Source organism: Sorex fumeus, unplaced genomic scaffold (genome assembly GCF_029834395.1).
Source record: "Sorex fumeus unplaced genomic scaffold, SorFum_2.1 ptg000051l, whole genome shotgun sequence".
Taxonomy (NCBI): Eukaryota; Metazoa; Chordata; class Mammalia; order Eulipotyphla; family Soricidae; genus Sorex; species Sorex fumeus.
In genome coordinates, this window is record NW_026606108.1 from 42314619 (window position 1) to 42326979 (window position 12361).

Sequence of the window (12361 nt, forward strand, 5' to 3'; positions counted from 1 at the left end):
CTGAATATTTGCACCAACTTACAGGCTCTGGCTTCAGGGGCTGTGGCTAGGGAGAAGAGATTCAAAGAGTGAAGAAGCCACTGAGTAGAATACTCTTCAGCCTTAGAAATAGAAATCCCGAGGGACTGAGGCTCTACCCAGGTGATAGGGCCTGTTCATTAGTGGTTTAGTAGATATAGCAGGTGATTGCTTTGTACATCAAATTTTGAGTCAGTGCCCTTGATTATAGAAAAGAGAAACATGAAAGAGTAATTGATGCTATTAGCTTAAATTCTGTTTTGTACTGTACTTGTAACAAACACTTTACCTCCATTATGAAGTTAAATCCACGAAACATTTCTGAAGTTAGGTATAATTATTATTTTTAAGGGCTGGAGCAATAGCACAGTGGGTAGGGCGGTTGCCTTGCACACCGCTGACCTGGCCAACCCAGGTTCAATTCCTCCGCCCCTCTTGGAGAGCCCGGCAAGCTACTGAGAGTGTCTCGCCTGCATGGCAAAACCTGACAAGCTACCTGTGACGTATTCGATATGCCAAACACAGTAACAAGTCTCACAATGGAGACGTTACTGGGCCCGTTCGAGCAAATTGCTGAACAAGAGGACAGTGCAGTGCTGTTATTTTTAAATCTGCTTTTAGATGAAGAATTGGAGGTACACTTATTTATCCATAGTCACACTTAATTTAATGAAGAACTGTAATGGTAGGTTCCTCAATCTCTATGAAACACCGTTTCATTTCTTACTATTAAAAAGGAAACCAGTAAGAAATCCATTGAATTAAATTGTTGGGGTACCTGATGTGGTTATTAATATTTTGTCTTGGTTGCAGTCAAAGTAGAATCTTCTAGCTGTTCAAGGGCCATACATGCACACTATTTCATTTATTTCTTAGAAAGTAACTTCAAGTACTAGAACATTGCTAACCTTCAGAAAACAGAGACAAATTTTTAGTGTTCCAAGGAAGGAAGGCCGGACTTCTGGCATCTAAATAATATATTTTTTCTTTTTTTGCCCTGGAAGCCTTTATTTTCATATTGAGGTACTAAATGTTCTTGAGATTTGGATTGCGTAAAATGATGTACTGACTTCATGAAAGTGAAGTGAAGTTCTATCTATTCCCTGAATTTCCATAATTGAAGATCACCTAGTGCTTAGGGCACTCAGTTTTGACTTTGCCAGACCCCACATCCTCAAAGTGTTATCTCCTCTTAGTGCCTGCCCTCCCAGTCCCTTCTCCTACTTCTGTCTATCCGCAGGTCTGCATTCTTTCACCTGTATTTCATCCTGGACCTCTGCCTTCACTCCAACTGGAACCCAGTTATCCTGCATTTTCTAAAACATCATTCTCATATTTCTCTTGGTGAGCACTGTCTTGCTTGTTCTTCTGTGCAAGGCCCATTCCACAGATGCTGAGTTTTTACTGCAAGGGTGTTAGCTGGCATATCAGGTCTGAGTTTTCATACTCTGCTGGCTCCCATTCTTTTTGTTATGTGAGTGAAGAATATTTGGAAACTCTATTCATTTGTTGAATAGAGTTGCCATCTGTAACCAAATACTACAAACAAATTTATTGTCTCATAGTTCTACAAACCAAAGAACAGGTTACCAGCAGGTCTGTGTTCCTTCTGAATCCAGTAGGGAAGTCTTCTTTTTTTTGGCTTCAGGGATTAGCTGGCATTGTTTGCTATTCTTATCCATACATCACTGCAGCCTGATGACTTTATGAATATTTTCTTATGGTCTCCCTCCCTCCCTCCCTCCCTCCCTCCCTCCCTCTTTTTTTTTTGGACCACAACCAGCAGTGCTTAGGAGTTACTCCTGGCTCTGCACTCAGGAATTACTCCTTGTGATGCTCAAGCAGTATGGAATGCCTGTAATTGAACCGGGTCAGTGGTGTGCAAGACAAGTGCCCTTCCCACTGTACTATGGCTCTGGTTCTTGTGTTTCTGTCTCTGTGTCCAAATTGCCCTTTTTTATAACTAGTTATTTTAACTTAGATCCTGATGGCTATTTTAACTCGATTGCCTCTTTAAAGGTCCTAGTCCCAAATAAAATTATGACATATTGAGGGTTATTTGCTATAGGGGAAACTCGAAAGCAGGTAATTCACTTGAGTGGGCCCAGTAACATCTCCATTGTGACACTTGTTACTGTGTTTGGCAGATCGAATATGTCACGGGGAGCTTGCCAGGTTTGATACTCTCGGTAGCTTGCCGGGCTCTCCGAGAGGGACGGAGGAATTGAACTGGGGTCGGCCATGTTAGCTGCGTACTAACATGGCCGACCCCAGTTCGATTCCTCCGTCCCTCTCGGAGAGCCCGGCAAGCTACCGAGAGTATCTTGCCCGCACGGCAGAGCCGGGCAAGCTACCTGTGATGTATTCGATATGCCAAACACAGTAACAACAAAAGTCTCCAATGGAGACGTTACCGGGCCCGCATGAGCAAATCGATGAACAATGGGAGGACAGTGACAGTGACTGAGGGTTATAATTTTAACGTACACTTTCTTTTTTTCTTTTTTTTTAGGGGTTGAGGGAGAGGTAATTTCAGTTACGACAATAGTTCTTCTGTTTGAGTGAACAGAGGCAAACTGAATGTATCAGTTCAGAATAGGTGCCATCAGAGCTAAAATTGCAATTACACTTTGCACAGTGTATTTGTGTTGTCTGACAGCTAAGAAATAGAAATACATTTTCTTTGTTTTTTATTGAGTCACTGTGAGATATAGTTGCAGAGCTTTTATGTTTGTGTTTCAGTCATACAATGATCGAACACCCATCCTTCCACCAGTGTACATTTTCCACCACCAATCCCCAGTATCCTTTCTGCCCTGCCTCCACCTCTCTCCCTGATTCCATGGCAAACACTTTCCTTCTTACTCTCTCTCTCCTTTTCGACATTATGGTTTGCAACACAGATACTGAGAGGCCATCATGTTTGGTCCTTTATCTATTTTCAGCACACATCTCCCATCCTGAGCAATCCTTCCAACCATCGTTGACTTAGCGATCCCTTCTCTATCCCAGCTGCCTTCTCCCCCCAGCTTCTGAGGCAGGCTTCCAGCATGGAGCGATCTTCTTGTCCCTTGTCTCCACTGTCCTTGGGGTTAATCTCATGTTATTTTGTAACCCACAAATGAGTGCAGTTACTCTGTGTGTGTCCCTCTCTTTCTGACTCATTTCACTTAGCATGATACTCTCCATGTCCATCCACTTAGAAGCAAATAAATTTTCTTCTTATACTAAGAAATTAAACAAGATGGGAAGAAGATAAAGTAAATCGGGGTGGTGGGGGAAAGGGGGAGACAAACCCTTCTTTGGTGTTTCCTTTGTTGTGCCGTGATTCCGTGTTCCAAAGCTGATTTATCTGATAGACAGGTAACACTGCAGCAAGTGTTTCCTCTGCGTGTTTGGGTGGAAGTGTATCTTTGAGGCAGACAGATCCTTTCGTCTCTGGAGTTCTTCTGTGGGTCTTGTCCTGCTCCTTGAAGAGTGAACTTTCCAATCCCCATTGAGTAATAGGTTCCACGTGTTGTACAGTGTGTAGGAAGGGAATGGAAAGAGTTGGGGGAGGGAGCAAAGCTGCCGCAGTGGCAGAGAGAAGGGAAGTGGGCCAAAGATAATAATATCTAAGGAATAATTTCCTGTAGAAAAATGGACAATCAGCCATGAGAGCAAAGGAAGTGCAAACCAAAATAGATACAAGCAATACTGTACCTTTGGAACACTTGCCTCTATACCCAAGTCACATCTTAGGAAGCTGATACCCAAGTAGCATCCTAGTAAGCTGTTTGAGATCCGAGTAAGAGAGGCCCTATTGACTTTAAATGAAGGATGAATTAGTGTTAATAGGCAGAATGATTTAGGATTAGCTGCTTCTCTTTATATTATCTTCCACTAGAGGAGGGCTAAGTGCCTTGGAAAAGTGATGGGATGCAACCTTCCAGGACAGCAGACAGGGAAAAGATCTGAAGAGACATTCTTCCCTGTGAATACTGCCACCAGGTTTGACATGAGAACGCTTTATTACTGGACTGCTTAGAAGGAAAAGTATCAGCCTTCCTCTCCAAAGAATGGTCTTTCAAAAATTATTTCTTTGTTTACTTGGGTTCTGGACCACTTCACCTGGCGATGCCCAGGGCTTACTCCAAGCTCTGCACTCAGAAATCACTCCTGGTGGTGCTCAAGGGTCCCTGTGGGATGCCGGGGATCAGACCAGGGTAAGATGCAGGCACGGCAAGTGTCCTCCTTGCTGTACTATTGCTCTGGTCCTCAGAAGATTATTTCATATAGAGTAACTCCAAAGGACTTTAGTCATCTGTGAAGGAAAGATTTCATTATGAGTCTTTGCTGACCACTGGCCTGTCACCCGTTCCTTAATTTAGGAGAGTGACCTCTGTGTAAGGACCGTTTAGCCACTCTTAACAGCTCCAAATGGAATTTGGGAGTTCAGTGCGCCAGGGCCAGTCACAGGGGACATTGTGGCACCATGCGCTCGGATCAGACTCTCCAGTGTAGAGCTCTTGGATACATGGGTCTGGGCACATGTCTTAGCCCAAGGACGGGCCCGAGTCCCTCCTCCCAGCTCAGCTAAAGTTAGCACAGACCTTGGTGCTTGCCAATTTGCCAAACAAGATGGAAGAATAACAGGGTAGGGTAAAGTTTGTTTGCTATTATTATTAAGAGTTGCCTAATTAGAAAAGGAGAGGTGGGCTGCAGAGATGGTACAGCTGCCAAGGCACGCACCTTGCACGTGTCTCACCTGGGTTCGATCCCTGGAACCTTTATGGTTCTCAGAGCACTGCCAGGAGTAATCCCTGAACATGGAGGCAGGCGAAAGCCCTGAGCACTGCTGAGTGTGTCCTCCACTCTCCCCTGTAAGTTTTCATTATAAAAAAATGGAAAGGTGCAAGGGTTGTGATGGTGGGCTCGTGCAGAGGTAGGATGCAGGATGTTTGGTGGCCAAGAGCTGCCTCCCCAGGCTGGACGACGGGGGAAGGAGCAGGGGAAAGGAGAATGGAGGAACAGGAACTGGGCTGCAGGCTGGTCCGTAGTCAGTTTATTTCTCTCTCCTCCCATTTCTCTCTTCTCCCCTGTGTCGTCTGATCTCTCCCTTTATAGCACAGTCATAGTTGTCACTTTGGCCGTAGTCCCAGTTATCAGAGTTTCAACATCCTAGTCTTCTCAAAGACCTCAAAATCGCCAAAGTCTTAGTTCTCCTCCTCGTCTTTAACATCTCGTCGACCTTCTCATCCTCAATGTCTAGTCCTCAGTGTCCAGTCTTCAGCTTTTTCCCAACATCTCCTTCTCAGCATCTCCTTCCCAGAGTCCAGTCCCGGAGTCTTGTTTCAGAGTAGTTCTGTTTTCCTTCCCCAGTGTCTAGTCTTTTCTTTCTTCATTTCTTTTCTGTTCTATTCTTACTTTGTCCTCAGCATCTTCAACAATTCTCCCATCCAGAGTCTAGTCTACCTCCTACAAATCTCTCTACCACACCCTTCTTACCCGTTACAGCATAGTTATCTAGGGATCATTGCTTCTTTTTGCGTCATGACAGTGTTTGTCTTGCTCTTAACTTATAGTTATGTATTGTGGCGCTTGGTCTGGCCCATTTTGATGCCAGGGTAGCACACAGCTTGCCCTGTGTCCATCAGTCCCTCGTCGTGACCCTGCTCTTGGAGTGCTAGGAACTAAGTAAATATGGATGCCCAGGAATAAATATTATTTTGAAGTCAGTTAACTTCCATGTTGCATAGCATAGCATCAACTGTCTTCCTGTGTCTGTAAAAAAGGGCATTGTTAAATAAACCATACAAATGGAAAGAGAAAAGCAATTTAGGATTATTAGTGTCTGATGTAATTGTGTGTGCCTCAGTGGCACTGCTGTGGGAGTGGCTCAATAAACTGTAAGCTCCCTGCAGGAGCAGCAAAGACCACACAGTTGTCCAATACTTCCCCAAATGAAAAAAAAAAGAGAGAGAGAGAAAAAAAAGAAAAGGAGAGGTGAAAATTCGTGAGACTGAGACTGTTTAGTAAATCAGGGTATATTCATTTAGAGACTGGATAACTAAATACAGACTATGACAAATCAAATAGAAGGTAGAGTAAAGAAAGTATGTCTTAATCTATCTTGTAGTAGAAATAGACCAGGGCCAGCAGAGGGGACTTCTAGGCTCATGAATTGGTAGAGAGATGTTCAGCTTAAAATATGCAGTTGAGCTGAACTTGTAATTGAGGTGATGCACCTGGTCCTTCCAAGCCCCGTTCAGGCCTTATTAGAACCCTTTCTTTGGGCTGAGATTTGGATATGAGACAAAAATGTTTGAAACTTGGAAATGAGCCAGGAAAGCCAAACTACAGTCAGGCCAGCATATGGACTCTGAAAGATCCCAGGACCATTGATCTAAGTTGTGCAGGGGCTAAAGGTGGTCACATCAGTAGTTCTAAAGTATCTGAAGGCATGCTGTGAAGTTTGTGGTGGACAGATGTTCTCCCTTTTCACAAAGACAAGACTCAGCAGCTAATGTTTTTCCCTTTAATCTGAGGGAGTCATTAGAATTTACAAAAACATCTTAACTAACGAAGTAGGACTAGGGAATCTTTCATTGAAGGATCCTAAGTGTTTAGTTTTGAAAAAGGTAGGAAGAGCACAGAAATACCATTAGTTGCTGGCTGACCTAAATGACTGTCTTTGATTTGACACTGCCCGTTAGACCGCAGACCAACAGCTTCCTTTCCTCCATTCATAGCTGGTTGTCTTTCTAACCACACCCTGTGCATGGTTTTGTACTTGGCATCAGGACACTGGGTTGGAGCTCTGAGTTTCAGAGTGTGATGGAATATTGATATATATATTTTTTCTCTTAAGGTGGTGAGCGCAGAGGGTGAGAGTTTAGTTGTTAGTGTCAGACCTGGTTTTGAATGCTGGCTGCTGCTGTGAATTCTGAGGCGAGTTTCTTAACCTCTCTGAATATGCTTTGCCAAGATTAAAGTGGAGATAACAGGGATGCTGTTGTGAGAATTTGGTCAGAAAGGGCATAGGAAGTTCTGGTGCTTGGCCTGTCTGTAGTGCTCAGCAAACAGTTGCCATTATTAATACTTGACTCTAGCCAGACTTTTAAACCAGAGCTGGGGAACCAGGCGACGCTGCATGAAACCTCTTTAACCCACTTACATGGCCTCTACCCTTCTTCCTTCATTCCAGCTGCTGGCGTTCTTGCAAGGACTCTTCACTTTCTATCACCATGGCTATGAACTGGCCAAGGACTTCAGCGACTTCAAGACGCAGCTGACCATAAGCATACAGAATGTGAGTGGGCAAGGGGGCCGATTTCTTTTCTCTGGTTAAGGCAGCGTTAAAACTGAGTGTGGTTTTGGTGGCACAGAGATCTCTTCTGTGGCGTAGAAAGCCCCCAAGAAGGCTGAGACTCGCTTGGGTTCAGAGGGCATCTGGGGGCAGGCCTTTCTGGGGTGCTTGGTAACCCCAGGTTAGCGCATTATCCTCTTCCCCATTATTTCAAAACTCTATTTTTGTTCTCGGAAGTGCTGCTGTTGATTATGTTGTAGATCTGTGGCCCTGGAGTCAGGATTTCCTTTGGCAGTGGAAAGGCCGGCCCAGCCCAGCTTCCCTGTCATGCCTCTAGCTGCCTGTGCACCGGAGACCTTGGAGTGTGTTTAGACAGAGGGGGTGGGGCACCTCTGTGTGGCCTCTGGCTCAAAGGATGTGCTCTCGTTCAACTCTGAGGAAGGCTAACAGGAAGCCCCAGTCACTGTGATTTACTGCCAATCTCCTTTCTCAGATTTGAAACTGCCGGACCTTTGGGTGCTCAGTATTGTGTTTAGGGCTGCTTGGTCCGCAGTGGCAGGGGCGTCTTCAATGTGTGGAACCAGGCCAGTCTGCGTGTTGCCTCGGATTCTGGATGATCCCATGTAGAAAAGAATCCCAGCGTGTCTCTTGGTGTCAGCCCTGCAGCCTGCAGCCTGCAGCCTGCCCTGGCAGGGCCCTCTGTTGCCAGAGAACTAGAAGCTTCCTTGGTTCAGAGCAGGGCACTCCACACCTGGTTTCCGTTGAGGCTGGATTCCTCTGACACTGAGGGGGTTACAAGGGAGCAGTACTGGCTGTCCTGTGAGAGTGTCAGGCAGCAGGGCCGCTGCTGGGAGACATGAGGCTGTGCTCCGGAAGCCTCGGGCAGGGCCACAGAGAAGCAGGGTGGACCTGGGCCACACGCAACAGGGTGGACCTTGAGACTGGCCAAGCTTTTGGTTCTTAACCTTTTTTGCTACTGGCCCCCACTAGTTATTGGATGCAGGCTGCCCCGGGAAAGGGTAAATTGGAAGAAGTAGCTCCCTTTGTGTGGTGGTGGTGGTGGCGGTGGGGAATTGGGCCATACTCTGTGCTCTGGGTTACTACTGACTCTGTGTTCAGCTATCACTCCTGGCAGTGCTCCAGGGATGATATGGGATGCCGGGGATTGAACCTGGGTTGCCCTGGGTGCAAGACAAGTGCTTTACTCTCTGTGCTTTCTCTTCAGCCCCAAGCTGCTTCTTATAGAGAAAGGAATCAACTGTGGGCTGCCAGCCACATTCCCTGCAGAAATAATCACCCAGTCCTAAGTCAGAACATGCCTGTTTCAAATAGAAATTTCTGGGTCCAGACGTACCATCTTGATTTTGGAGGCTGAAGCCTGGACATTTGCACTTTTTTAAAAAAAAATCAGTTCCCAGGTGATTTTGATGCTGAATTTGAGAGTTAATCTGGTTCAACATTTTAAGACCAACGTGGACTTCTTGAAAGCATCTGTCTGTCTAGTTTCTAGATGACTGAATGCCACTTACCTGGTTTTGGATCTGAGGACTCTGTGGGATTAAATTGTTCAAAAAGGTAACAGGATTTTATTAGACTTGAATAAAATATCTTTCATCCTAGACAAGAAACCGCTTTGAAGGCACCAGATCGGAAGTGGAATCATTGATGAAAAAGATGAAAGAGAATCCCCTTGACCACAAAACCATCAGTCCCTACACCATGGAAGGATACCTCTATGTTCAGGAGAAACGTGAGTGCCTGAGGATCAACAGCTTGGGCTGTGCTTGTTCTGTTGCTCAGAAGGAGGAAGGAATATTCAGTACTGCTTGATCTGGAGCTGTGTTATGTAAACAAGAGTTGGGATGAGTGAGACACAGTTAAAATTTAGTTTACTAAGAAAAAGATGAATTCCACAAGGTCTTGCTTACCTCTGAGTGATGTATTTATTCTTTTTGGGGGAAGGGGGGTGGGGGACTGAAATTTCTTTAGGAATCTGGGATTAATTGGGGCCATGTTGTAGCTGTTTTTTTCTCCCTGGGATGACTCTATTCTAGAAATTCCTCTATCCATAGTGATATGAAAACTATACATATCTTTGCAGGAGAGCCTGGGAAATACCTTGCTAAACTAGACCTTATTATTACCAGCAGTCATAGTGATTTTTAGTTTTCTTTCCTCTTACATTCAACTCCCATCTTTCTAGCTCTTACATTTTATTAAAAGTACAAACAGCATCTTACGTGCGAACCAGGAAGAAAAGTCAGATGCCAAGTGTTGCTAACCTGAAGTTTTTATTGATGGTCCACAAACTCAGGCTGTAGACCTGAAGACAGAATTTGTGTTGGCTAGCACTTCCAGAATAAGGTGTATATGCAGTGCTAGGGATTAAAGAAAGTGAAGGTTTTCTTTAAAGAAGAGTTCTGTTCTGCTACACTGCTCTTTTGGCTGGGCACATTACTTTTCCCAGATCTATGTGTTTTCCCTTCAGTTCCCTATTCCTTTTTTTTTTAAAAAAAATTAATTAATTTATTTTTAATGAACCACCCTGAAGTACAGTTACAGATTTGTAAACTTTCGAGCTTACATTTCAGTCATACAATGTTTGAGTACCCATCCCTCCACCAGTGCCCATCTCCACCACTAATGATCTCAGTATCCCTCCCACCACCCCTACCCCATTCCCCTACCCCACCCCACCTCTTTTGCACTCTCTCACTCCTTTTGGGTGTTGTGCTTTGCAATAGAGGTATTGAGTGGCCATCATTTGATCTATAGTCTACTTTCAGCATGCATCTCCCATCCCAAGTAGGCCCTCCCAGCATCCTTTACTTGGTGGTCCCTTCTCTATCTGAGCTGCCTTTCCCCCCAGCATGTGAGGCTGGCTTCCAAGCTGTGGAGTGATCCTGGTACTCATCTCTACTATTCTTGGGTGTAAGTCTCCCATTCTGTTACTTTATATTCCACAAATGAGTGCAGTCTTTCTATGTCTATTCCTCTCTTTCTGACAGTTCCCTATTATGTCGATTTAAGATTAGGCAGATGTCTTCACTTATGGGAGTTTTTTTTTTAATAGAATAGAATTATGATACTTGGCTTCAGTGATGAGTCTTATTCTTCTTCAGTGTTTAGGGATTACCTGGTAGTTTGCTTAGGTTTATCACCTTTTGACATCTGGGTGCAGTAGGAGGGTTGGAAATCCAAGCATGCTTGTGATTAGAGGAACCTTATTTATTTATTTTTTTAAAATTTTTATTAGTGAAACACCATGAGGTACAGTTGTAGACTTACAAATTTTTGTGATTGGGTTTCAGTTATACAATAATCAAGTACCCATCCCTCCACCAGTGCCCATTCTCCACCCCCACTAATCCCAGTATCCCTTCCACCTCCCCCATCCCCCCATCCCACCCTGCCTCTGTGGCAGGGCATTCCCTTTTGTTCTCTCCATTTGGGTGCTGTGGTTTGCAAAAGAGGCATTGAGTGGCAATCATGTTTGATCTATAGTCTACTCTCAGCATGCATCTCCCATCCTGGGCGGATCTTCCCAACACCCTTTATTTGGTGCTCCCTTCTCTATCTGAGCTGCCTTTTCTCCTAGAGTGTGCGGCTGGCCTCCAAGCCATGGAGTAAACCTCCTGGTATTTATCTCGGCTATTCTTGGGTGTTAGTCTCCTATTTTATTACTTTATGTTCCCCAGATGAATGCAATCTTTCTATGTCTGTCCCTCTCTTTCTGACTCATTTCGCTTAGCATGATACTTTCCATGTAGTACCGCTTGTATGTAAATTTCATGACTTCATCCTTTCTAACAGCTACATAGTACTCCATTGTGTAGATGTACCAAAGTTTCTTTAACCAGTCATCTCTTCTCGGGCACTCAGGTTTTTTTCATATTCTAGCTATTGTAAACAGTGCTGCAATGAAAAAACAAGTGCAGATGTTGCTTCAACTATACTGTTTTGCCTCTCCGGGGTATATTCTCAGGAATGGAATTGCTGGGTCAAATGGGAGCTCAGTTTCTAGTTTTTTGAGAATCGTCCATACTATTTTTCAAAAGGGCTGAACCAGTTGGCATTCCCACCAGCAGTGAAGGAGGGTCCCTTTCTCGCCACATCTGTGCCAGCACTGGTTGCTTTTGTTCTTTTGGATGTGGGCCAGTGTCTGTGGTGTGAAATGATATCTCATTGTTGTTTTGATCTGCATCTCCCTGATGATTAATGATGTAGAGCATTTTCTCATGTACCTTTTAGCCATTCAGATTTCTTCTTTGAGAAAGTTTCTGTTCATTTTGTTGCCCCATTTTAGATGGGGTTGGATGTTTTCTTCTTGTGGAGTTCAACCAGTACTTTGTATATCCTTGATATCAACCCCTTGTTGGATGTGTATTGGGCGAATATCCTTTCCCATTCTGTAGACTATTTTTGTATTTTGGTCACTGTTTCTTTGGAGGTGCAGAAGCTTCTTAGTTTAAGATAGTCCCATTTGTCTATCTCTGTTTTCACTTGCTTGGCCAGTGGCGTGACATCTTTGAAGATACCACTAGCTTCAATGTCATGGAGGGTTTTGCCAACTTTATCTTCAATGTACCTTATGGATTCTGGTCTGATGTTGAGGTCTTTAATCCATTTTGATCTTACTTTTGTACATGGTATTAGGCAGAGATCTGAGCCCAGTTTTTTGCATGTAGCCATCCAGTTTTGCCAGCACCATTTGCTAAAAAAGGCTTTCCTTACTCCACTTCACATTTCTTGCTCTGTTTTCAAAGATTAGATGATCATATGTTTGCGGGGAGATGTCAGTATATTCAACCCTGTTCCATTGGTCTGCATATCTGCCTTTGAGAGGAACCTTATTCTTAAACAAAGCTTGTTGAGTGTAGTAAGAAATGAAGCTGCTTTAGTTGCATGTTTTTTTAACCCTTTCCCATAAGTTTTAAGGTCTGTTTGAAAATATACAATCTGGTTATGAAAACATAGTTGTATACTCTTATTTCTTAATTTATTGTTTGCTTGCACATACGAAAGCAATATTCCTTTTTTTGTGGCTTATATTGC

At 44.1% G+C, this 12361-nt stretch overlaps 1 protein-coding gene across 2 annotated transcripts in view; it reads left to right on the plus strand.

The window, feature by feature from the left end:
* ARHGAP26 (Rho GTPase activating protein 26) overlaps positions 1 to 12361 on the plus strand; it is a 511759-nt gene that overhangs the window by 158840 nt on the left and 340558 nt on the right. For both annotated transcript variants that reach the window (XM_056124844.1, XM_056124845.1), the window contains exons 7-8: positions 7205 to 7309; positions 8927 to 9056. In XM_056124844.1, coding sequence (XP_055980819.1) covers positions 7205 to 7309; positions 8927 to 9056 — 235 coding nt within the window. The remainder of the gene's footprint in view (positions 1 to 7204; positions 7310 to 8926; positions 9057 to 12361) is intronic.